This window comes from Electrophorus electricus, chromosome 4 (genome assembly GCF_013358815.1).
Source record: "Electrophorus electricus isolate fEleEle1 chromosome 4, fEleEle1.pri, whole genome shotgun sequence".
Taxonomy (NCBI): Eukaryota; Metazoa; Chordata; class Actinopteri; order Gymnotiformes; family Gymnotidae; genus Electrophorus; species Electrophorus electricus.
In genome coordinates this window covers 3,609,287-3,636,684 of record NC_049538.1, presented here as the reverse complement: position 1 = coordinate 3,636,684, position 27,398 = coordinate 3,609,287, and the positions used below count along the sequence as shown (strand labels likewise).

Below are 27,398 nucleotides of genomic sequence, written 5' to 3'. Positions count from 1 at the left end.
CAATGCTCAGCACGTCTCTCAACAGGTCATATTCAGGAATTTCTGCCTGCAAAGCTGTGCAGTTTCATCTTGCTGTCTGCAGTTGTTCTGTACCCCTTCATCCAAACCATTCAGATTAAACCTCAACGTATTTACAATCCAGTAATCCTGCTTTCACAGAGCCTGCACTATTCAGATTAAATCTCAGTACATTTGCACCCTAATATCCTGCCTCCAAAGGCACAAAAGTCAGATTAAATCTCAATATGTACAACCCAGCAATCCTGCTTCCACAGAGCCAGACCTCTTTCCTTTGTCCAGAGCTTCCTAGCTCTGGGACTCTACCTAGGTGATGAAACTCTCATGCAGTGCATCCTGGAAGAGGACAAATTATGGTTTAACAGTACCCTGCTTTCTGATTGGTTTTGGAAATTTTAGCATTTGCAAAACTGCAATATACCAACATGTCCTCTAATATGCTCTGTCCGGATCCTGATTTAACATCAAACATTAACATGTCTGGATAAATCATGTCTGTATAAGTAAAAATGTTTTAAAACAATGCAGGCCAACTTTCATCCATGCCAAATAAAGAGTTCACCATTGTGTTTTAACATTTTGCAGAACATTATTCAATCACAATATGTAGTGGTCTAATATAACTATAGTATTTTAATATAGTATTTTTGTTCATATTACTGTTCTTAGCACAAAATTCTTCCTATATAAACAGACAATTCCTATTCTCTCAGAAATCCCACCCAAACTCAAATTTCAAATGTCAATCAGTGCACAGGAGAAGGAGGGAGTAACCAACACCACAAAGGACAAACCAATCGCTTACTGAGATCATTAAAAGACAAACGAATTGATTACTGAGATCAACTACATTCAGTTAAAAACTTCAATCCTATCAAATGAGGTTAAAGTAACTTCATAGTCACAAGGAAAGGCCAAATAATCTTAATATCATTCACACAGTAATTAGAGTAACTTATGGTGTGTGCCTATATTTGTCAGGACAGATGTTACAGACTGCAGGTAAATTGAACAGGAGTCTATCAGCATCAGCTATGCAAAAACATGCAAACCAATGCCTGGCATACATTCTTAACAGTGCTGACGATTGAGTGAGAGAGCTGAATGCCTGGGACTGACCTTCTGCGGACGATGCTGATGTTGTCGAGCAATTTGTTGTAGCCAATGGTGGAGCTGGGCTCAAAACGGCTCATTGCCACTTCAGCTTTGGCACCGAGGGCAGCTGAGACGTGTAGCCTCCTGGCACCATCCCCCAGGAGAAGCTAGAGTGAGACAGAGAGAGAGAGTGAGAACGGAAAGACAGTCAGAGGAGTGAGAGAGAGAAGCATGAGCTCATGCATGTATGCATATGTAAAAGAGACAGCCAGGCACTTTAAAACTGTTTATTTTATTTCACTTCTTATAGAATATAAACACAGCAAGCACACAAGAACACCACTGCCAGTCAGTATCTGAACACATTCAGTAATGCAGCCCAGAGTATAGCAAGCACTTTTATTAATAATGAGAGCATACAGTGAGAGTGATTGAGTGAATTTTCCAGAACAAAACGTGAGGTTCATAGCATGAACACTGAGGACTCCTTTACAACAGGTTGCCATGAACTGCATGTGACACACGCATGATTGACTGTGACCTGCGTCACTTTGTAAACACAGTCAGTCTACACTGAATATGAACTCAGTGTTTCAGCGACTAAGCTACTTCACTGGACACACATTTAGATTCTTTATTTACATTTATCTTTAGATAAGCACCTCATTTGGAAGACCCTTTATGGCGTTATTAGCTAACCGAGTGTGAACCCGACGGCCTCTTCCCCCATGTCCATAAGGACTGATGTAACAGTATTGATCTGTACTGGAACCAGTTTAAGCAGCATTATTGTTTGATAATCAAACTAGGGCACACGTTTATCACTAAACCGCCGCTAACAGCACATTTAGAAACATGCTACTCAGATGGGGAACCATGACTTAGGAAACTGCGTAGCTAGTTGCTAAGGACAAATGCACCTAAAACATTAGAAAAGGCTGCTATCGAGTTATAGCAGCGGACATATATCAAACGCAGCTGTTGTACTTTATTAGCCAATAACCAAGAGACAGACAATATTATTAACGAGTATTTAAAACGGGTAACTTACCCGTAATCTACTGACAGTAATAAAATAGGACGCCATATTGCTCGCTGACAAAGATATCGCTGAAGGCCGACGTCAGTTCCGCGACTTTTAACCCCGTTAATTTAACTTCATATATTTACGGTTTATTTATTTACATTTCTTGATGAACATGTGCCAGCCACAGCTAAACAACATGCTTTGATGTTATACCACAACAAACGGTGCAGCTTCTGAAGGTTGCAGTAAGCTATAATTATATTGATATTATTGGAAATGCCTTTTAATGGTGAAACTTACATTCTTAATCATAATTTGTACAGATACAAACAAGATCATTGCGAAATAATGCAAAAACAACCGTATTTGTCCTGTTTTAGAGACGGAAATATATATATTATATACACACACACACACACACACACACACACACACACACACACACACACACACACACACACACATATATATATATATATATATATATATATATATATATATATATGCAATGGCTACTTCAGATGTTTTTATTTAATGGATAATGGAGATTTCTAATTATTATGATTTCTGATTATGGAGAAATATAATTTAAATGAAAAGATGGTCTGAAAACCAAACTTTATGGCATGTGTGTTTATTCGTTGTATATTTATGTGTTCTACTTTTTAGAAAAGCATGTGGAAAAAAAAAACATTTTGGACACATATCCTAATTCAAATGAACCCCTTTAAATTACTTTTATGTATTTTATGTAAACTATACCCTAAAACTTTGTTTTATTTATTTAAACATTTTGATTATGTAACACTATTGAGGAAAGACTTTGCCAGGTTTACAACTGATTAAATTGATTCAAATATACTCTTTTTTGATCCAGTACCTAGAAAGTGTTTTGTTTGGTTTAATAAATTAGACTAATGCAGTATTTAATTGTTAATCTTATTATAATCTAAAATAAGTGAAATTACATATTCATAAATAAACGTTTTGGTATTGTCAATCTAGACTGCTAGGATATGTAGGTCTTGCTAGAATTATTTGTCATTTTATGAAAAGACTGTAAAGACTGAACATTTGCAGAAACAAAAATCTAGCTGTACCCCTTGTGATGTTCGTTGACCCTATACCTCTGTACTCATTTGAATACCTTCTTCTAAATAACTATTGCAATATGTGAAAATTAACAAAACCTCAAGCCAGGGATTTTGTTTTCAATTCAACATAAGTGAGCATTTAATAACCAACGACCAGCATGCTCTTGATAAAACAGCTGCTGTCAGAACTTCTATCGGCAGTGATATAAACCCATGAGCTAATATATAACTGGGATTTCTTCTCATTATGTTACTTCAGAACAAAGGTGAGAACTAAAAAACATGTTTTGAAAGTATAGGAAATAATAGCTTGTCAGAAGGAACAAACAGGGAACAACAATAGTAAATTGAGAATCAAGTAAATTGAACATAAAATGAACTGTTGAGATAATGATTTCAAAATAAAGTAATTGAGTTAATTTTGATTAATTATCCAGCTAATCTACATTCCCAATATAAAATCTGTGTGAAATGAAAAGTTGCCATGAAATTAGATGACCCCTTGTGGTAGAACTGTTCTTGAACCCTTTGAAAAGGATTGAAGAAACTATTTTTCAGAGAAGAGCATCACTCTTCCTGACAGAGAGGAAATGTCTTTGTGATGAAATAACACAGATTTAGTCTGTTTAGTCAATAGCCCCTAAGTCACATCCACCACCAGTAATAATGGCCTGTGTGAGCACAGTAATCATCTCTTTCATAATAGGCAGTAAATTAGATTATTCACTGCTATTCTGTCATTTTAAAACACTTCTGTTCCAGAGTTTACATCAGTACATACAGTACAGTACAAGTATAAAATTACAACAGCAACAAGTTAGACTAATCCAGTAATAACCACAGAATTTAGATGTCCTAGTAAACATTACTTTAAGACAGCTATTGTAATTTTAATGAGATGGAAAAGAGAATTCCACAAAAGGGAGGCCTTTGCCCAGAAAGCTCGATATTTCTTTCCATGCTAGGAAACCATTATCTGCGAACAAACTAGGCTCACTGCTATAAACCTCTACTAAATAAGTAGGTGAATGATTATTCACAGATTATGTACATAAGTTTGTATATTGAACTTAATTCTAAAAAGACAGCAGTTTATGACAATGGCTGAATGGACCAATTTAAACAGAGTTATGAGGGTTTTTTGCTAGCTATTTATAGCTGCTTAGCAACCTATCACTTTCTGCTGTGCATAATGTTAAAGCAGCATATATTGTTGTAGAATTACATGTGGACCACAATCACAGCCTATAATATTTAATTTGACTTTAAAAATGTAGAAATACAATAGTTGCTATCAAACCTATCCTTTTATGTTACAATGACAAATTTCAGTCAAAATATTTCTGATTATATCTTTAACAGCTTTGGAAAATGGTTCCTAATGGATCAATAAAAAGAAACTACACTACCCGTAATGCAATTCTTTTAGCAGGACACTACTTTTCTTGCTGACTGGACACCCTAGTTGTCCAATTGACATTGGTTCTGCCCACCTAACAGCCAATAGCAGGTCTGTTGCTATCACTTTTTATATTTTTAGCATTACTCAGCACAGCCTCCCGTACTGAATATACGTTCGCCAAATAAATAGTGAGCACATAACTGACCATTTATTCAAGGCGTATAACGGTATCAGCTCGCTTATGTTAACCGAAAATAACCGGAGACTTGCTAAAAAATATTAACAAGGAACGAAATAAACCAACAGGTCAAATTGCCCCAAATTGCACTAACACTATTTGAGTTTGTTTTCCTTATAACCATACTTGAGTAGGCTACAAACACAATAACATACATGCCATACTGTTACAGGAGACTCCAAGCAGTCACTGGCCTTGCTATCGCTAGCGATCTCTGATGAGTTAATTACTATAATGTGTAGAAAGTAGTGCCATCTTGAAGGCACGTCACAAAACAGGGGGCGTGGATGAACGTATATTCCATATAAATGCGCAAGGTTGTCAAACAGTAAACTTTCCTTAGGCTGCTTCAAGGTGTAGGAATAGTGTAGTAAGCAGTTGGTTTACCAACAAAGACACATTTTAATTTCTTGTTACTTGGTGCATTCGCACTGTATGCTAATCAATAGACGTTGACCTGCGCCAATCTGCCAAGTTCATGTTTTATAGGAATTAATTTGCGTGGGCTAATAACATGCTGGCCGTAAGTATTATCCGCTCTCGAAATCTATATAGATCCAAATGTTTTCAAATCCCACCTAAAGGTATTTTTTGTACATTTCTTCATTTAAAATGCGTCACATTCGCTTTTTTTATTGTTTAATAATTAGTGAGACGAGCACTGTCGTCCATTTTAGAAGGTAATGTATTTACTGCCATCTCAACTCGGTAGTGAATTAAACATGTTCATATTGAAATATCTGGCTAACCCGGCGAGTGAAGTAGTTTTGGCTTGCTTTGGGTTCGATTTATTTTGTTTTATAGTGGGTGTCAGTCTGACATGGCTTCAAGTCATACATTTTCTGAACTAAACACCTAAACCTACTCCTGTAGCTAGCTAGATTTTTTTTTTTAAATATCCCTGTCCAAGTAGGCTGGGGCTGCCAAGTTAAGACATCATGGCGTTCCTTGGTTCGTACTAGAGTTGGGAGTGTTGGATGTAGCTTTACAGTTTATTCCCCGTATTTAACCTGAGTAGTACTCTCGAATTGATTCCCATGTTCGATACAGCACTTGGCTGTTATAACCTTTTTTTAAATTATTTTTAAGACCACCATGTTTTAAAATAGAAAACGGGCCCTCGTTTGCTCCAGCGCCACGCTGGTAAGAGCTCCTGCGATGTCCTGCTAAGACGGTGCAAAATAAAACCAATTCTGTGATGGTTTGCTTGTGGCTGTAGGCAACATTGACAACACGTCCCCTGCCTGTGTTGCATGTGCTGTCCTACTACGCCTTCTGCTCAGGCGTTTGCTCCTTCCAGGCGGCCAGTCCTGTAAACAAAACCCAAATCTACCAGATAATGGAGTGAGACCACGCAGCGCCCATTTATTGTGCTGGGTGTTTTCTCTCTAATAATTTTTAGATAATGGAAGAGCCTAATGGTGCATGTATATTAAAAGAAATCTTAAGGCGATGCTTTGGAGCAAATGCAGTCACTGAGAGGTGAAGTTCGTTGTTTCTCAATTTACAAACTCGAGCAATAGCCTACAGGCCATCTTTTTGTCGTCTTGTCGTTTACGTTGTCATTGTAGTTTTGCATTGTATGACATTGAGTGACATTGAATGCATAACGCTAAATTGAATGTTGAGGAACGCTGAAGCCATTGCTACTAGCTACCGTGCTTCTTGTTTTTATTAAAATGGCTCTACATTAGGATCATCAAATCCCAGTTTATTAAAATATCCAACCGCACGGGTAAACGACCCTAAACAAAGCTTATTGCTGTGGAGCCACCGCAAATCGCTAACTGGTTTAGATCGTGACTACTTGCATCCTGTATCGTTTGCGTGTGCGAATATTCACCTGTTAGATGGAGTTAATGTACCCTAACTCCTGCTTCCTTCACTAGTCCTTATAGCCATCAGCCTGCATAATTGGTTTGCCAGCTGTCGTATTAGCTAGCTAGCAGAGTCCCTTAAATTCGTCATTCAGCAGTGTTCTTTGTTTAGATTCGATATCAGGACATGACATCCAGTAACCCATTGCTAAGTGACTGGCACCACGTCGAATATACATATTTAATTGTAAAGGCGTATTATAAACGCGGGTTTAAGAACGTTAGGTAGGTAACTAGCAGAGTTTGCTGATCTGTTTTGGTGACTCGGAGGCGGGTACGCGTGAATATGACGTCAAAAGAAATGCATTGTGGGAATTGGTGTTTCTTGTGGCTTCTATGCGAATCAGCCATTTTAATCCAACATGAATGCCATGCATCATGGTTAGTTTTAACCATCAAATACATGTAACCTATTGAATTTAGCCTCCCATTGTAGTGCTTGCTGACTAGGGTGTAATCAATATTTTTAACTCATTTCAACACTGGTTACCCTGACTTTTGTGCCTGGTCCTACACACAACCTCATCACTGATTGGCAATAAAGTAAAATTGGATGCAAATGTATTAATTTTTAATGCCATCTTGATTATGAATTTGGTTTTCTTGCAGTCATGCTGACATGAGTTGAACAATCTCTTGTTGCCTGTGTAGTCCTGACAGCTTTGGCTTCTGTAGGAAGGCACAGATGTGGGATTTGAGCTGGCCAAGTGTTGTTGCCTCTTATGGTCCTTTTTAATATCTCCAATGTGTGGTCAATTAAAGTTGAATTTTTTTTTTTTCTTGTGCTCTTTCCAGAGGGGTTGAAGAGTGACACCTAGACACCTGGTAAGCCTGGTGTGGAATAGCAGGTCAGAGCCATTCAGAGAGACTGCACTTCTTGAGGTCTGTGTGTTGGTCTTCGCACATCCTCCCCCCACATTCAAAAGCAGAGGTGACGTCTGTCTAGCTGCCCACTCATCACCAGGACCAATCCTTTCTCCTCTCTTGACAGCCTTGGCAGGATATGTGGAGACCATTGTAGTGCATCTCCTGCTGGAGATATAGGACACTAGCATTGTGATCCTGACCTGATCCTGTTCTTGGCCATGCACTTGGAAGTCAAGGTTGCATTGAACTTCATAGTGTCCTACCTGTACAACAAGCTCCCCCGGAGACGAGCAGATCTGTTTGGCGAGGAGCTGGAGCGCATCCTGGTGTCACGTTTCGAAGGTCACTGGTACCCTGAGGCACCTCTGCGTGGTTCCGCCTTCCGTTGCCTGCACCTTGGAGTCCCTAGGGATCCTGTGGTGGATTTGGCAGCCAGGAGGAGTGGTTTGGACACAGAGGAAGTCCGTGCCAATGTCCCTCCAGAGCTCAGCATTTGGATTGACCCTTATGAAGTGTCCTATCAGATTGGTGAGAAAGGTGCTGTTAAGGTTCTGTACATGGAGGATCCTCCAGGTTTAGGGGGAGAGGGTGGACCACCAGAGAGTGTTGGGCTCAGTAAAGGAGAGGTGGAGTTAGATGAGGGGAAGAGTTTGGGCTTCAATCCTGATGCTCAGGTGTTTGTGCCCATCGGTGGCCAGGTGTCACCCGTTATGCTGCCATCCCTTGCCAGTTCGCCTACACCTCTCTGCCAGGGTCTGTTCAGCTATGCAGGCCCCAGTACTCCAACCAACCCTGCTGTACACTCCTCCAATGCCTCCTCCCCTTCTCCACCCAGTGCAAGCCTGCCGTACCCTCACACAGCCGCCCCACCCACCCCACGCCCGCCCCACAGCAAATCACTTTCACCACAGCCAGCTTTGCTGCCACCAAGTTCGGGTCCACCAAGATGAAGAAGTGTGGTCTTGGGGTGGTGGCTGGGTCCAGTAATGTCGGCGCCCCTCAGCAGAGAATGCTGAGCCGCTCCCCCACCACCATATCTCCCCCTGGGCTGGTCAAGCACAAGCCTGTTTCTCTCTCCATGCACTCTCTATCTGGCCAAGTCTCCAGCCAGCTCTCCCCTGATGCCAAAGAGTTTGTCTACCCTGCTTCCCAAGGACCCCTCTACTTTGATGCTGAAGCCCCACCCTGACACACACAGGCCCATTCCAGGCTCCGCCTCCACACCCACCCACAGCCATGCCACCTTCGATCCGTTCTCCAGTTCCCCACCAGGACAAGCTGTGAGTGTCATTGGTGGCAACAGTGGAATTTCCTTCATGGAGAAACCCCCATTCATGGATGGCATGGGTGGATACAACCTGCAGTATGCTAGCCAAGCCTTCCAACCAGTCGTGTTGGCCAACTGAGTGTTCATAAACCTCTGGAATGGTACACTTAAACGGAATCTCTTACAAGAACTTTATTTTCACCAGTTATTACTAATAAAAAGTTAAGATGGTATTATGACTACTTAAACCACATTTACATTTACTGTGATTTTACTTGTTTTCCCATGGGTTTTCATTTATTTTTGAAAGCAATTCTTCCCCCCCCCCCCCCTCCATCTTAAGCATTGGGAGTATCTAGGCTGCTGCTGCAGACATTTTGCAGTGAATGTTGTCATGATGGAGGTCACTTCAAGGTGTTTATCCAGGTATATCTCTAACCTGGCTAAGTTAATAAGCCCCTTATCCTGTGAATGGAGTTGACATTCTGATGGATCACTCTAGAATGGAACATTATATTAAATGATTCAAGTAGAGGGCTAGCATTCTTTTAAGTTCTGGAAAGTGGAGGTTGAACTCTAGCTAAGCTGTCTAGCCAAGCCCAGATCACCACAGTTATGGGTTTGTCAGTTTGACTTTGTGCCAACACAAGTCTTACTGTCTTTTCTGTGGCTTATAAGTATTGAGCTAGAACTGTGAACGAACGCACGCACACCTCTTTTGAAGATGCGTGTTATGTTCAGCCTAGTTCTCTTAAGGTTCAGAGATTGTAAGGGAGCCTAATGGTAATGCTTTAGGACTGCAAAGCTGTTCAGGAAAACTGGTGTCTTCATATTCTGAAGCCATAAACGATACTAAGAGGGAAGCACCTTAGTAAAAGTGAATGATGAGATGACTGTTAATCAGGCTAGTCCTTTGTGTTGTGTACAAGCACATGTGCATTGTTGGTCAGCAGTGCGTAAAGGTGAGAGGGCAGCGGTGTATCGGCTGTGACGTGGTACAGCAGACAAGTTTGATATAAATGGCTGGTGCAGCTTAAGGGAGGGAGAGCATGGAAATGTACATCCATGTGTTCTTGCATAAGTATTGGTGATGACCTTGCTGTCATCCAACTGGCTGTAGCTCGAGTTGGTGCTGTAAATTGCAACAGCTTGGAGATCCTGCTGTTCTGCAGGGTTCAGAGTTCCATCTGCAGCTGCTAGATGCTGACCTGGATTTGACTTTTACAGTAGGGGCTACAAGCATGTGGCTTACCATTGGAATTGGGTGTTGATGTATCAGTTGCAGGAAAAGCAGTGACCTGGTTGTAAAGCAGGACTGAGCATGCCTTGATTTTCTGGGAAACATAGTTGTTACCCCCAATTTCCCCCCCCCCCCCCCCCCCAAAAACTCCTGGGCAACATTCGGTTGCCCTGTTTTATAATGACCTTGTTCACACATGTTCCAGCCCCCTCCAGTATTTCAGCACTTTACCCTCTGGGAAATTGAGTTCCCACAATGCCTCAGTCAGAAAGGGCACTGCCATTTCTGTTTGTGTCCTTTATACCTTTTAATAGCAACCATTTCCATGTGATGAACATGTTCAGTTAAAGGACAATTGAAGATGGTTATTTTGTTGAGGTTGAACTGAATGTGTATCCTGCTGTCTACATCTAAGTGCTCTCACCGGACCACCACTGACATGTTGTGACCCCTTTACATTGCATTGTGCGAGTCCATAGTGACTTCAGTTTTTCTTAATCTTATTACTTTTCCTTTTGGATGAGAAGGGTCCAGATTTCTGTCATTGTTGTGACTGGGTGAAGCTGGGTGTATTTTTACATTTATTTGTAATTTATTTACGATTTTTCTATTTTTTTTTCCAGTGTTTTTTCAGAGAGAATCTATGACATTTGTAAAAGAAGATATATACAATGATATGTATATATTTCTTATGTTAAGATATCCTTTATTTAGTTTCTTATGTGCTGAGGTTATTTTTTCAGGAATAACTAATGAATATATATATATGCAAGCGGAAACAAATAAAATGTTTAACAAAGTACAGAATGTGTTGTACCTATTTAGATGTTTGTCATGACATGGTGTCTTGAGAAGGTTTGGACTGAATGCTGACAGTTGGCTGAATTCTGAAGTTAAATTATTTTTAACTTTTTTTTGTTTGTTTTTTTTTGTGTGTACACATGCTCAAGAGCGGTCTGAATGTTTGGACAGCCTGAGTCTGTTTGCACATTAAAGCAATCTTAAACATTCCCCTTCAGTCAACATCTGCAGATTAATTTCAGCAACACCCACCCCCCACTTAGTGACTCTTGTATGGCTCTTGGCTATAAAGGTTTTCAACACTAACAAAGGCCTCCATTTCCATACCATATCCAGCTGTTCCCAGCTGCCTGTATATGGCTGCCCAACACAACTAGCTTCTGCAATAAATCGACAAGCAATGTTGAGTTGCATTTAAACATGTTAAGTCCTCTTGTTTTAGCCTTTCCTGACAGACAAAATGGCTAAATTTCTAACTTGTACCAACTTTTCTCTACTGCATGAGTCCCTTACCGAGAGGTTTTGTGGAGGAGAGGGAGGAGTTGCCATATGGTTTTCAATGCTGGCTTGGTGGCTCAGACCTGCTGTTCCATCGCTTGTTGATCAAGAATTTCATGCAAATGGGCTCTCCTGGTTTTTCCCACCTGAAGGGACTGAACTCCATGGGGGGGTGGAGGTTAGAAATGAAAACTGTGTGAATTTGCCTTAACTTCCTGTAATGAATATGTAATCATTTCTGGATGCTGGGAAGAAGCATCTGTATCCAGGTAAAGGATTACTTGAATGTGTGATGTCCTTCTGTATCCACATGATATCATGGTCTTGGGTGTGGCATCAGTGAATGTTTGCTGGTGGGTATTTAAATGTCTGATTAAAGTTTATGTAACACATTTCATTGTTTATGAAAATGTAGGGAATTGTGTGGTTTTATTTGCCTTTTTGCTTAAGTGATGGACTATAGGAGCTGATTATTCTAGCACCCTTATGACGGAGGTCCAGCCTTTAACAGCGTTGGGAGATGAGGCAGCACAGACCCTAAAAATTAGGGTGTTTTCACTAAGCTGCTTTGTGCTGGTCCTCCGTGAGCTTGGTGTCACTGCTCCGGGTAACTGCTGTTGAATCGCAGTCCAGAAATGAGATCAGTACTGTATAATGGAAAGTTCATATTCAGCCCCAAAATGGTAATATGGTTATAAATATGCATTGCATAAATGCATTACATGCAAATAAGTTTGCTTGTCCTTATTTTCATCATAAGACCTTTTATAAACCTTCATTATGAGCAGCCTTTGCATTGTTGGGTCAAGCGTTTCTTGTTTGAAGTGTCTCAGCTTTGCCAGGTACCAGATCGTAACACTCCTGGACCTCAGATTAGTTTGCAAACACAGAGGCACTTAAGGACTTCCCCTGGTTGTCTAAGATGATGGAGATGGTGAGGTATCCATGCTGGTGTTTTAATTGCAGTGATTTCTGGTTTGAAGCTTCTGTTCACCCTGATTGATGCTCTGCCTTTTTCTCATTTTTTTGGCCGCGTTTCATTCCGTTTACCTGCGTCACCAGGAACACATGATATCGGGTACAATAACAGAACAGCATGTGAACTTGAGGAATTTCACACGGTCAGCTGTTTTTAAATGACTGAGCAGCGACAGGGCAGTCCTAACAGGTAGAGTTGTGTACCTGAAAGGTCCTTTTGCTTATAACCTCCTGCACTTTTAAATATCTTGTTTAAATAAAAAGTTTTTTATATGCAAAATTTCTCATTGATCCATACATGACTATAAATGACACAAATGTACTGTACTTGTCTTGTGATTTTTACTTTTGTCTGTGTTTTTATGCTTTTCCTGTTTTTTCTATGGGACCTTGCCACCTTTTACATGTGTATTGAAACTATTCACAAATGAAATGCAACAACCCTTGTTCTGAGCTTGTCCCTAACAGGGGCCTTACTCCAGGTATTTCTTACTGTATCGGATTCTTTTTTTAAAGTTTGTAATAAAATATAGATTGACAAAAGAAAGCATGAGAAATAAATGCTGTGTCCAGCCTCATGGTTACACTTTGGCTACATTTTCACTGTGAATGCTAACATTGCATTGATGAAAGACATTTAGGATTTGTGTTGTCATCGTCATGAGTCCTGAAGAGGTTTTACCTTTTATTGACATCCTTAGCATTGTGAGTGAAGTACTCCTTGTTCATGCCTGCTGTTACTCAGTCTAATGGTGTGAAATGAAGGTGAAAGGTAGGAGGCATTCGTTCAAAGTCACTGCAGAAATTCAATAAGATTCATTTTAATATCTTCAGATATCCTATGCTTCTTGCACATGGTATCACATTTCCATTCGTGCAGGACTGTTGGTGTCCTCAGTGCATCGACTACCATACCTCCCCTCCCTGGATGGGGCAGCTCGTACCGCCGGATCTAGAGTGGACGCTGACCTCTGGCAGGTCCCTGGGTCTAGAGTGGATGCTGACCTCTGGCAGGTCCCTGGGTCTAGAGTGGATGCTGACCACTGGAAGGTCCCTGGGTCTTGCAGCTTGCTTATTCGCAGCTGACTGTCAAATGTATCAGGAATGAAAGTCACTTCTGAGTATTCAATGAGCGACAACGTTCTTCTCATTAATTCCTCCTTTTAAACTCGAGATACACATCATTAGTTTGAACCCTAAAGGCACCAGGGACACATTGCAGGTATGGAGATGTTAGCGTGCACTCCCAACAGCACTTAGAAGAATGTGTGTGTGTGTGTTTTGTGCTTACATAGCTGACTTTGTCTTTCACTTTCTCTCCTGCTCCTCTTAGTGCCCTTCACCCATCAATCTTTCACGCCATTCCCCCTCTCTCTCATCCATGCACATGCCCCTCACGTTTCTGCCTGTCCTTCTTCTCACTGGCGTCTCCTGCCAACCTGCAGTACAGCCCTGTATCTCCACCTCCCTTCTCCACCCCTCTTCAGATCCTCCATCTCCACCACCCTCCTCCTCCTTTCGTCCTCTTCACCTCCGTCCTCTTCCCGTCGACCAAAGGCAGATGTGATGCAACATTGTTTTCATGTGGCTAAGGGCGTTTATGTAACCTCTTTTATGCTTGTAGAATACTAATAAAACACAGAAAGATAACAAGACTCTGAAATCAGAAATGAACACACTCACTGTGTGAGAGGGTGTGTGTACGTGTGAGGGGTACTAGTGTACAGAATCATGAAAGCACCATAAAGTTTGAATGCACCATCTCCATATGTATCACTGCTGTATGTTGTAATGGTGATCTTGTTAACTTTAGAATTAAAGATTCTGTATCATTTATTCTGCTGTGGACACCCAGGGACCATAACAGGGTAATTGACTCAGTCGAGGAGAGCCTTGTGGGTGACAAGATGCGAGCATCCGCGTGCTTCATCGTATGGGGGCATGTGTGCGAGTTTTTGCCCGATATACCTTGAAAGGTGCCAATCATGCGTTCCTCAAAATGTCTCACGAGTCTGATGTCAGCAGCAGTAGGAGCCAATCACAAAGCATAGGAACAAAGACTTCAGCAAGGTCAATGAATTTCAATTCCACTTTATTATACAGGACACATTTAGGACATGTTGCATTTCACAATACCCCTACTTACCAGGAAGAAAAGCCTCTTCATATATACATAAACAAGTCACTTTTAAAAAGGTGTACTGGTTTTTAAAACAAATATTTTTGGCTAAAACAATGCATACAGAAAACAAACCTCTGACTGCTACATGTCCATAGTTGGGTACAAGAAAGGTTTTCTTCATAATTTTTAGGTATATGTCCACAGAGAGGTTCTTTGTCTGCATTATGACTATCACCACACATCAACAAATAAAATGTAAATGAAAGGGCATATTTCACAACAAACAAACAAAAAATAAATCCCTAATAACTCATTCAAATGTCCATTATATCTATGTTTTTGTCAGAATTGAACAGTATGAATAAAACCTAAGAAAAGAATGGTCAAGTATATTAAATGCTGGAGTCAGGAATACAGATTAATAGGTTGGTGATAGTTAAGGATGAGACATGTGTGCTCTAATAAACAGTGAAGTGATCAAACAAACAAAACTTTGGGAGGCTCCTACCATCGTTATACTGATGGCTGTACTTACAGAGACCATGATGGAGCTGCATTGCCAGAACGAGAAGATTTGGAGTAGAATATGCAACAGACTGAGGCAGACTGCATGCTGTGGTCAACGGTCTACACGGCATCATTATAATTTAGAGAAACCAGGAGCATTGGGTCATATCGTCTTTTTCCTATGTGGAACTGTGTGGCACAATCAGTTTCGGACAAACCGAGCAACCTGGGACGCATCCGACTTTTTGATAGAGCCTTTGTTGCAGTTCAGAGTATTTCATCAGTATTTCATGCTACTCATTGTAGCTATGAGATTTTAAGTACACTTTGTGTGTTTTTTTGTGTGTATTTCCAAAGACATTTATCGACCTGTTTACCTCAGTAAAAGTTTATCAGTAACAGCTTATCGGACCTTTAATGTAATTTCTAAACTTCAATTAGATGCCATTTGCATGCAAAACAAGGAGACCTTGGAAACGTTCCACCCGTGATGGATAATCTCTGAAATTTCAGAAGTCTTTTCTGTGTAGAAATGATTTTTAATTAAGCTATGATTTTTTAAAAAACGGGCATTTTATTGCTCAAACATTCACTCCCTCAGCTTTAAAGTTGGGCTGAGCTGTCTGTGTATCTACATAGCACCCCCTGTAGGAGAGCTGTATTATTGTCCAGTAGGAAAACCCTGTCAATAGTATTTAAGAACAGAAGCATGAAACGAGGTAAACATGAATGGCGCTGTATTGCCCTGCTTTTAAACGTTCTGACAAAACAAAACAAAAAACGTCCAGACCACTGGTCGACAACTGACCAGAAAACCAATTTTTGCTTACCTATCCCTGCCCAGTAACTCAGTAAGTATATACTCTTTCTTCAAAGATTTGATATCTATATACAGCTATATATGTTTTTATTTAAAAATACTGGTGCAAACATCACTAATAAGATGCAGTACAGTAGGACAGAATCACTGGGTATTGTTAACAGTGAAGAACACTCACAGTTAAAAATCATCACAACAGAAACGGTCTATTCACTGTAACAACTGTGGAAGGAGACAACGGTTTGGAGCAACAGAGCTGTGCTGGGGCGGAAACAGGTATATGCACAGGGGCGGAGCTGGAGGCAGAGCTGGAGGCGGAGCTGCTCCCTGTGGACCAAGGATCAGGCCAGCAGCATTACTGCACAAATGTAGAGCAGGGCTGCTGTCTTTGCCCCGCCCAGCTCCTCAGCACTGAGCTGAGGACCAAGAACTACAGGAAGAACCACAATCACAATCTTTAAAAAAAACCTCTAGTTTATCCTTTCTCTTGAAAGGACTGAAAGCCATAAAGTCCCATTACTGTCAATGTAGAATGAATGTCTAGTGGACTTCAGTGTCCAGAGTTTGAAGATCCCTGATGTACTGCAGGTGCATGTGCTGGTACAGACTTTTGTGTGTGTGTGTGTGTGTGTGTGTGTGTGTGTGTGTGTGGAACCTGCAGCCCATAGACCTTGGGAAGAATAACAGTCTTTTCCCTACTCTGCCCTACCATCATCGCAGTGTCCAAAGGTAGCTGTCACCGGTGATGTTTGTGTGGCACAGGAGAAAAGCATTGCTTCTAGACTGAGACTCATGCTTCTATCTGTGCTGAAAAAAAAAAACATTTACTGCTAATCACACAGTACACACAAAAACACTTTATACTGAGTGCAAACTCAAGGGAAAATGAAACACACACACACCCACGCACACACACACTTGACAACATGCATTTCTCACAAACACAGGAGCTGGAAGAGAAGAAGGTAGAGGTCACACTTGCTGTGGCTGGAACACACTCGTGCTCCTCCAAACTGCACCACTTACTGTGTCCTTTATCGCTCAGCTCATGATGGACACTTTTCCGCTCCCGCCTCCAGCTCACATAGCAGACAGTCTCCCTCTCTCGCTCGCCGCGAATAAATCAACAAGCTCGCCTTTCCCACGCCGCTGACGGCCATGCATGTGTACAAGGCTTTGCTGGAGCGGAGAGAGAGTCAGCTGCCCATGCTCCAAGAACATGGGAAGGTGAAAGGTAAAAGGTTAGGAGGGGTCACTAGGATTAGTAGGGCTTCATGCTTTGGCTCGGTGTGTGGTTGTGTTACTCCGTCTCCGTGACAACGTTCTGTGCGAGTTCTGCCTTATGTTTCCTGCTTGTCTGGTTTTGCTGGATCCAGTTGAGACTCTAGGGTGGTCTCTCCAACAATGTCTGAGGGCCACACCTTTTTGTGGGTTCCAGTTTAGTTTTTTTTTTGTTTTTGTTTTTTTTTTTACTGCATTTGAACCTTGTGCGTTCAAAAAAAAAAAAAAAAAAAGCAAACACCAGAGCTGTGTGCAAGTGTCTGAGCAAGCCGCTCTTCACATCACCATGGCTGTCCCACACCTAATTTACCCACAATCCCCGTCCACTGTAATCTGGAACTGTGTGAATAGTAGGGAGTTTGGTGGTTTTGTATTGTTTTAATCTGGTGTGCATCTTGGTGAAGTTTGTCCCTTACAGGGGGCCGTACTGGGACTCGTAGAGGGCCATGATTTTCTTGCAGCGGCTGCAGTCTTTGCGCAGGTCGGACACTTCCTGCCGGAGCGCGGCATTCTCCCGCTCCAAAAAGGCGGCACGCACGGCTATCTGGTTCTCCTTCAGACGCCGCGCGTCCCGTGAACGCTTCGCCGCCATGTTGTTCTTCTTCCTCCTCGACCAGTACTTATCGTCCTGAGAGAGCGCGAGAGAGAGAGAGCGCGCGCGAGAGAGAGAGAGAGAGGAGAGCGCGAGAGAGAGAGAGAGAGAGAGAGAGAGAGAGAGAGAGAGAGATATGCAGAGAAAAAGTGGGTGGGTGAATAGAGAGATGGGAGAAAGATTCCAGGTTAGACTGTTATGGAACAATGTAGATCCCTTGTAAACACCAGTGTCTTTGATCTCAGGTTCTCTTCTCTGATAGTGCCAGGGTCTCTGGCCAAATCTGATTCTCTGTATCGATCTGCAATTTACATGATGATTACCTAATTACCTACATCTGAAAATTTACATAATAATTCACATGATTACATAATTACATACATCTGAAGATTAGATATTTTACATAATGATTACATAATTACACACCTATTTACCTGAAAAGATTTTCTGAAAAGCAGCACTCCTCACTGAAAAAATATAAACACTGAATTGGTTTCGGTGATGTAGCTGCATCTTTCTCACCCCATTTTACTTTTTTTATTCTGTATTTAATTATTATTTTATTCATGCTATAGAGAGGCAGTTTCCCAGGCAACAGACCTAGATGGTTAATGGAGGGTTTTGGTGCAGGTTATGTTCAGCTACAAATCCAGCTTTGAGATTCAGATGAAACATGGCTTATGTATGTTTACTCAGAATTCCTGTACTGGGATCCTAACAGTTATTAAACCACTTCCTTCCACACGAACCACAAACATCTGAAATTCTCTAAAAAAAAAAAAAAACTCCTAAAGTTTCTGAAAAACACCCAAGACGTCATTATCTGGAAGCCCGCACCATTTCCTTGACCGCAGGCGCTTTCTCGGCAGGCATTTACGGCTTTTCCGGGTTGCTGTTCCCACTCCAGCCCCAGTTTTGTTAACGGGATTGAGGCATGAATGCAACAAAGCCTTGCATTCACAAGGTCTATCAGTGACGCCAAGCACTGATCCAGGATCAGGCCCCACTGTCCATGTGTCGGATGACCCCAGCTCACTGATTGGCCAGCAGGTCATAACTGGCACAGTGTCTTTGCGGCTTTGTCTTCGCGGAGACAAAGCTTCACACTTTCAGACAGAGTGCTGGAATGCTTCAGCCAGTGTTGTGCTCGCACCCATCTTTTCATACCCTGACAGGACTGAATCGATGTGGCTCACAATCATTTGCTATGAGCCTACAAAGTTGCTTCCAAAAATATCATCTAAACTACAAAGGTCAGGTCCTATATGGACTTATATTGACTTAAATAGCGTCAGCTCGTGCACACGACAAAGAACGAGGACTCCTAGCCTGTGTAAATCTGAGAGGTGGAGTACCCCATGCAAGCAGCCCTCCAGAGCTCAAACTAAACATGCTCATTATGTACTGACTGGCATCCTAAACTCATTGCTTAAGAAACCCAGAATATAAGAGCAGGGGTGTCCATCTCTGGTCCTAAAGATCTACTACCCTGTAAAGGTTCTTTCCAGAACATCTGGAAGATCTTCTACCCTGTAGAGGATTTTTAAATTAGGACTCTGACCAGAAGTAGATCTCCAGAACTGCAGTTGGCCACCCCTTTATTACAATTATCAGGAAATACACATCTGAATGCTGAAGTTTCAGGTCCTCAGATTCTTTTTGACCAAGCCTGGACCAATATAACCACTGCTACAGACCCAGGAACAGTACTGCTCCTATGAGAAGTATCAGGACTGCAGATGCAGAGACCAGACAGCAAAGGCGGGGCCCCGACAGCAGAGGCGGAGCCTCACCTTGGCCTCTGCAGGGACAAACACTTTCTTGGCCTTTTTGATCATGGGCTGAGGCTTCAGTTCCTCTTCTGTGAAGCGGTGCTTGCGTGGGTTGAAGAGCTCCCCACCCGGAATGCTGGACAGAACCAGGTCTGTCGGATCTGGCTGGAAGTTCACGGTAACCTCAATTTCCTCTGGGCTGACCGGGGATGCGGCCACGCGTTCTGAGTCATCTTTGACCACTGAAGAGAGAACACATTCAAAATAATATGATTTTATTTTTCTCATATGGAAAAATTACTCTTCACAGAGTTTCTGCTAAGAGAACAATTCACATTTAGTCAAATCAGCATTAGCCAATTTAATTAATATGGACTTGTTTTGCTGAATAATATACTATTCTTTGGAATAGTAACAGAAAGGTCTAGTAAAGTGATAACAGCTTGTGTCACTGAACAGCCAGACAAAAAACTTAAAACTACAAACTCTACAGTTTAGCCAACTACAATTATCAAACCGCAAAGATCATATATATCTAAAGTTTAAAAATGACCGAGTTCAGATTAAACAGCATTGAAATGAGACATCGTTCAGATGAGATGTCATCAGTAATAGCATCAGCAAGCTATACTGTCTGCAGCACAACTAGTCCTTAGGTGTCCAGTCTACAACAATGAGGTTTGTTGGCGTCATTCTAGCAGAGCTGCAGCTCGAGCGTAGGTAAATAATGTCCGTGTCCCATATGGCTCTGACATACTGAACGGTTTATGAATATGTTTGAAATGTACAGTACATGTCTTTGAACAAAGATGTGTGTGTTTCAGACTGCAGGTCCACACTGGTGTAAATATATCACTCCACATGACAACACTCACTTGTAGCATTTTCCATCACCTGCAGTTCAGCTGCATCACCTTTCTCTTCCTTGTCTTCTTTCACATTCTCTACTTCTTTAGCACCTGCTTTTCCCTCAGCCATCTCCGGGGCCACCGTGGAGGTCTCTGGAGCCTCATGGCTACGGCGCTCCGGTTCCAGGCTCCTCTGTAGCTCCTCCTCCAGAGCGATGGGGATTCGGTTTTCCAGGAGGAACTCGTCCAGGTCCATGTACTCCAGGTGGAAGTTCTCCCCGTCGTAGGGGATGGTCTTCTCCCAGATGGCAGGGGTAAGGGAGGCTGAAATACCACCTGCGCCGCCAGACCCACCGCTCCCGCCCCCTCGGCCCCCACCGGGCTCTCCATCCCCAGCATCGGCAGGGCTCAGCTTCTCCTTCTCTAGCTCTGCGTCAGAGAAATGTTGCCATTGTGAAAGACAAATATAAACAAATGCTGACCCGTCTTTGGCATTCCGAGTGCTCTGCTGTTGGTGATCTAGACTGCAACTGTGATTACGCTTTGAAATGTGTTCAAACACAGCAGTATGTGGTGTGAAGATTGGCCTGTATTATTGTAAGCAAAATTATTTGGAATTGTCAGATAACATGTATGCTGCGAGTCGTCGAAACACACGGGAAGACGCGCTGTGACGCTCATTTGCATACTACAGCCTCCTGCTATCCGTGTAGCGAAGAGGCCAGTAGTGCCACACCGACCAACAAACGATACATTGTACAGCCCTAGACATACTGTACAAATTAACGTCTGACTTGGTGTCAAGGTTTGCAAATGAGACAGCAGATTCCCATGCCATGCAAATTAAGCGAGGAGATAATCTATAAGTCACAAAAATGGCATTGCGCCTAGCCAGGACCAGGCAGTAAGGACGGGTAACTTCGGCTAGAGTCGCCAGCCGAGTACTTTACACTACTTAAACTCCAAGCAAGCGTGCTGAACCACAACAGAGTTCGTTGCCAGTCCGTAGTACGGATCTCGTTATCCGCTGCCGGTTATGGCTGGACTGTTCAGACGCAACCGGAACACGAAAACATAGCAGAGAACTTTGTGTTCTTTTTGGCGCAGCTTCTCGCCCTAGCAGGAAGTGCATTAGCACGCTCTTCGCTTCTGTAGGGAGTTGGTATCAATGGCTAGCAAATGTACACAAAAGGTTACCGGCCTATAGCACAGAAAAGGCCCCCAACAGACCCTCAGAAGCTTCACGACATCAATGAACTTTAGACAGTGACCGCAGCTGTGTTATACTAGCGCAACCCCTAACTCCGCATAAGCGCGTTTGCATATGAACGACACTGGCAGCCCACACCAATAGACAGACACGTCGAGCCGTAACTATCAGATCAAAACAGAAGATTTGCCACAACTCTTACCGTCATCCCGATCCTCTAGGATGTTGGGTGGTGGGATGTCCATTATTTTCTTTAAAACAAAAGGGAAGGATTTCTGCGGACCACTGCTAGGTGCAATAGCCAGAGTGACCGTCGTCGGTTCGGACATAATTCTCACACTTTAATCTTATCATGAAAAGAAAGAATGAACACTGAAGCGCTGCTGTTTTAATGCGGTCTATCTTCCGTTACTGTTAAATCTACCAGAAATGTAGTGGTAGCATAAGTACTAAAAACAACACCTTATCTCCATGCTCAACGGTATTCAGCTCAAATGTTACATTTTCATAAGATATACGCCTTCCAAAACCTCACCGAGCGCCGATTTGTCGCCAGTGACCTAAGGCATGAATATTAACCAGAAAACATCAGAGTAACGCAACTCGAACCTAACACCAGGCGGAGTATATTCTCGCGCCCCTATTGGTGCACCACAAGTGCAGAATATGAACAGAAAAAATAACAGCCAGTTTATATATAACTCTCTACAAACTCTCTATCTTGTTCACGATGTCAAAGATAATAGCCTCTCTCAATCTATTGTAATATATACATTGTGTAAATTAGATTCAATATATCTGGGACTAATTATCACTTATAAATTATATGCGGTTTTTAGGATCTAATATATGTTCGTAATATTTTAACCTGCCCTGACATTGTATTTTGAAAACCTTTCTTAGCCAACCACTCGTGTCAAAACACGTGCTCCGCCAGCTCACTATAAGCTGATCCGCTAATGGGCGGCACCAACCGTGCGTGGAAGAGTGGCGTCTGCCTCGATGATGCATTTACTATCTCCGCACTGAATATTCAGTGATTCCACTTTGTTTCTACAACGTATTCCTGCGTGTGTAATATTATGCATACATATATATGCACACACGAACGCGAGCGCACGCCTCTATGTCTTTGAGTGCATGCAGGAACATCGTGTTCTGCGCTGCCACGCCGCGCACCAGTAAACACTCGCACAAACGGCAATAATGAGCACGCGCGCCTTCCTGCATCGCAGTAGCCATAACGATAACTTATAACTAAGAATTAGGTCGTCACAGCGTTCAATGTGCTTATTCAAGGAAGGTTGCATGGGACGAATCTTCACAGGCTGCAGCAGTCTCGGTCCTGTAGTACCGCCGTACACGTTTCAGGTCGCTAAGGTTAGTCAGTTAGGAGGTTCGGGTGTGCCGCAGCCCTTGAGAGGTTTGGGTCCCCTGTTATGCATTATTAACAGATCATCCTGCTATCTCATAGCAAACTCTAACACAAGGTGAAGCAACTCACCCGGAAAGGCAAAGTGAGTGCTGAGGACTCTTGTCTGGATGACCGACCTGAAGTCTAGTACCACCACCACGTCGGGCACCAACAGTCCGACTTCCAGAACGTGTTTTCTTTAATCGCACCTTTTCTATCGAATTGAGCATTTAATCTGTGTTCCAAACACGCAGTCGAATTGATATGGGTTTTAAATGGCCAGTCATGACTAGTATAGGCCTGTACACTTTAAACCACAGAACACTATCTGTAACACTGTAAAGTGTTGCAAGACCACATCCGTCTCTCTCTCTCTCTACCATGCAGTGCCTCTAGCTGGGTTTTAATCTCAAGGATAGAATGTCACTGTTGCTGTATCACACTTACACTTACACATCTATCTTATAAAAGGGCTTAGTAACCAGTTGAATCCGGTGCATTATAACATAAAATAGCAACACGGGAAAAAATCAACAACAAAGATGAGTGTTTGGGTTTTGTAGGGTTAGGACCCAGTCAGAGGTATGGTATGTCGGTTAAACCCCTTGATATTCAAGATGGCCAGAGTTTAGTACACAACAATAATAATCTGCACGGTTTCTGGGAAACGAGGGCCCAAACTCTTCCCGATAAGATCAGATTCCACACATTCAGACTTCCACTGAACTGTCATGCAACACTTTTGTTGGCCTCGGTGAACTTGAACCTTTCATTTGAGTCGCTATCAGTTTCCAGAGTGGCCTGAAAGAAAGAAGTTGTGGCCAGCTATTATAAAATGAGTGACAAGCATTTTTCATTTCTGAAAAACAACACCTATTGTTTCCGACAAGCAACACCGCCTCTCATTTGAGATGCATACATACAACTCTGTAATTATGTTTCTGCCTCTGACCGGTGTCTCAGGGTGGATTTTAATGACACATAGACGACCCCCTTCCATAGAATCAAATGCACCAGTATAAAAAAAAAAAACATAGCTCAAAACCCTTAGTGTGACGAATATTAGCTCCAAGAGAGGTGGTTTCAGGTGTTTGTTTCATACCAATTCAGAGAAAATTCAGAAACAGATTGCAGGATGTAAATAAACATAAGGCCTAAAAATATAAAGTCATTTTAATATCCTGAATGACCTCAAAATGTAACTGAAACTTGGCACATTCCGTGTCTTTGTCGTGTAGGGCGAGGATAAGTTTCGTACGCCTCCCCGCAGTAACTTTTGAGTTGATCAATAGTCTCAGCATTCTCGAGGGACTTAGAAATAAGGAGTACGTGCAGTCTTTCACATAATTATTCACTCAAAACCTAACACGTGACAGCTGGTGTAGCATGTAAATTCCATTTATTTTTGTACAATATTGCCAGCAGTTTTGTAATCAGTTGTACTAAATGTAGGCACGCCTTTTCTGAACATTTTGACGCCAACAAACACTCAACGTAGGCTGCGCGTGTGCGATGTGCGACAATGTACACTAAACCTCGCAATGAAAATGCCCTTACCATTGGGATTATACACCATAGTTTAACGTTAATCGTAAACTTTAAAAGCAAATATTCTTACCGCTGTCATCAAAATCACGGAAAGAAACGGGATACTCCAGGTAAGTTTTATAAACCTGGTGCATGTCACTTAGATCGCTAAGTGAAAACATTTTCAAACAAAGTTAATGGGCAATCCGCTGACCTCACTCTAATATTCGGAAATATACAAGTCCTGTTTTGTGAGTTAACCAACCACCCTGCAACTCACAAGGTAAAACACGCCAAGCATCAGTTTGTCACGAGGCAGAGCTGTTCATTCCAGCAGGTGGGACTGAAAGGACGCCTTCAACTTCATGAATATTCAAATATCACATGTGGTAAGCCAATAGCTTACATGCTCCTTAGTTTAGTGACAACGGGGAGGAGCACATTCCACACAATACGTTACTATACAGAGACTCTTCAACTAAATATCGTACGTTCATTTGACGCCTTATTTTTCATAACAGTTCATTAGCCTATTTACAATATCAGTGTGAACGCCAGTGGATCGATGTGAAAACCAACCAGATTATTTATAATTATTAAGAAAGGGAGATAGATAAATAGATCACTTTATTAAACTCAAAATGAAATCGAAACTAGAGGGAAAGTATGAAATATTCAGTAAATATCAGAAAAAAAACGTGAAGTAAATATGGATGTATATACCCAAGTTCTCTGAATAAGTGACAGTGCAGCAGTGTTAACCACAGAGAAGATGAATGATTAATACATGTAATAAAAGATGCAAATGATGCAATTCAGAAGGTCTGAAATATCAGCTGTGGAGCAAAGTATGTCTGATAATCAGAGCATCCACAGTGACTTATACAGAACATCTGATAATCAGAGCATCCACAGTGACATATACAGAACATCTGATAATCAGAGCCTCCACAGTGACATATACAGAACATCTGATAATCAGAGCCTCCACAGTGACATATACAGAACATCTGATAATCAGAGCATCCACAGTGACTTATACAGAACATCTGATAATCAGAGCCTCCACAGTAACCTATACAGAACATCTGATAATCAGAGCCTCCACAGTAACCTATACAGAACATCTGATAATCAGAGCCTCCACAGTAACCTATACAGAACATCTGATAATCAGAGCATCCACAGTGACATATACAGAACATCTGATAATCAGAGCCTCCACAGTAACCTATACAGAACATCTGATAATCAGAGCATCCACAGTGACATATACAGAACATCTGATAATCAGAGCATCCACAGTGACTTATACAGAACATCTGATAATCAGAGCATCCACAGTGACTTATACAGAACATCTGATAATCAGAGCCTCCACAGTAACCTATACAGAACATCTGATAATCAGAGCATCCACAGTGACTTATACAGAACATCTGATAATCAGAGCATCCACAGTGACATATACAGAACATCTGATAATCAGAGCCTCCACAGTAACCTATACAGAACATCTGATAATCAGAGCATCCACAGTGACTTATACAGAACATCTGATAATCAGAGCATCCACAGTGACTTATACAGAACATCTGATAATCAGAGCATCCACAGTGACTTATACAGAACATCTGATAATCAGAGCATCCACAGTGACATATACAGAACATCTGATAATCAGAGCCTCCACAGTGACATATACAGAACATCTGATAATCAGAGCATCCACAGTGACTTATACAGAACATCTGATAATCAGAGCATCCACAGTGACATATACAGAACATCTGATAATCAGAGCATCCACAGTAACCTATACAGAACATCTGATAATCAGAGCCTCCACAGTAACCTATACAGAACATCTGATAATCAGAGCATCCACAGTGACTTATACAGAACATCTGATAATCAGAGCATCCACAGTGACATATACAGAACATCTGATAATCAGAGCATCCACAGTGACATATACAGAACATCTGATAATCAGAGCCTCCACAGTGACATATACAGAACATCTGATAATCAGAGCCTCCACAGTAACCTATACAGAACATCTGATAATCAGAGCATCCACAGTGACTTATACAGAACATCTGATAATCAGAGCATCCACAGTGACTTATACAGAACATCTGATAATCAGAGCATCCACAGTGACATATACAGAACATCTGATAATCAGAGCCTCCACAGTAACCTATACAGAACATCTGATAATCAGAGCATCCACAGTGACTTATACAGAACATCTGATAATCAGAGCATCCACAGTAACTTATACAGAACATCTGATAATCAGAGCATCCACAGTGACATATACAGAACATCTGATCATCAGAGCATCCAGTGACATATACAGAACATCTGATAATCAGAGCATCCACAGTGACATATACAGAACATCTGATAATCAGAGCATCCACAGTGACTTATACAGAACATCTGATAATCAGAGCATCCACAGTAACTTATACAGAACATCTGATAATCAGAGCATCCACAGTGACATATACAGAACATCTGATCATCAGAGCATCCAGTGACATATACAGAACATCTGATAATCAGAGCATCCACAGTGACATATACAGAACGTCTGATAATCAGAGCATCCACAGTAATTTGGTTACGATTGTTTTGACGAACAGCAGTAACGCAGTAAACAGAATGACAATCAAGTGCAAAAGTGAAACAATCCAATAGCATGTTGTATGAGCAGGCTCAGTGCACACTAATCCCCTGGCAGTGAGGAAGTGTCATCAAGAATAACCTCCTGTACAGTTCCTAGCTACAGCGGAGCTGGATAGAAACATTTCTGAAGGCGCTCGCCTGTTTGTAGGTCGTGATGATGTGATTCATCATCTGGAACACATAACATTTTGTTCAGTGTCTTC

At 41.8% G+C, this 27,398-nt stretch overlaps 3 protein-coding genes across 4 annotated transcripts in view; 1 reads left to right on the top strand and 2 right to left on the bottom strand.

Annotated features, from left to right (window-relative positions):
* LOC113584853 (aconitate hydratase, mitochondrial-like) overlaps positions 1-2,205 on the bottom strand; it is a 13,504-nt gene extending 11,299 nt beyond the window's left edge. For both annotated transcript variants that reach the window (XM_035525325.1, XM_027022038.2), the window contains exons 1-2: positions 2,165-2,205; positions 1,138-1,280 (exon numbers count right to left, since the gene is read on the bottom strand). In XM_035525325.1, coding sequence (XP_035381218.1) covers positions 1,138-1,280; positions 2,165-2,200 — 179 coding nt within the window. In that variant the 5' untranslated portion in view covers positions 2,201-2,205. The remainder of the gene's footprint in view (positions 1-1,137; positions 1,281-2,164) is intronic.
* Positions 2,206-5,192: 2,987 nt separating this feature from the next.
* LOC113584861 (protein Tob2) lies at positions 5,193-12,724 on the top strand. Its single transcript, XM_035525351.1, is given in 4 exon segments — positions 5,193-5,397; positions 7,547-8,475; positions 8,478-8,791; positions 8,793-12,724. Coding segments are annotated over 3 exon segments (1,185 nt in total). The 5' UTR covers positions 5,193-5,397; positions 7,547-7,836; the 3' UTR covers positions 9,025-12,724.
* A 1,753-nt stretch (positions 12,725-14,477) lies between these two features.
* Positions 14,478-22,164, bottom strand: tefb (TEF transcription factor, PAR bZIP family member b). Its single transcript, XM_027022054.2, has 4 exons — positions 21,757-22,164; positions 20,372-20,773; positions 19,518-19,738; positions 14,478-17,760 (listed from the first exon to the last, which is right to left on the bottom strand). Exons 1-4 carry the CDS (start codon positions 21,881-21,883, stop codon positions 17,545-17,547), a joined length of 966 nt encoding a protein of 321 aa, XP_026877855.2. The 5' UTR covers positions 21,884-22,164; the 3' UTR covers positions 14,478-17,544.
* Between the last annotated feature and the right edge of the window lie 5,234 nt (positions 22,165-27,398).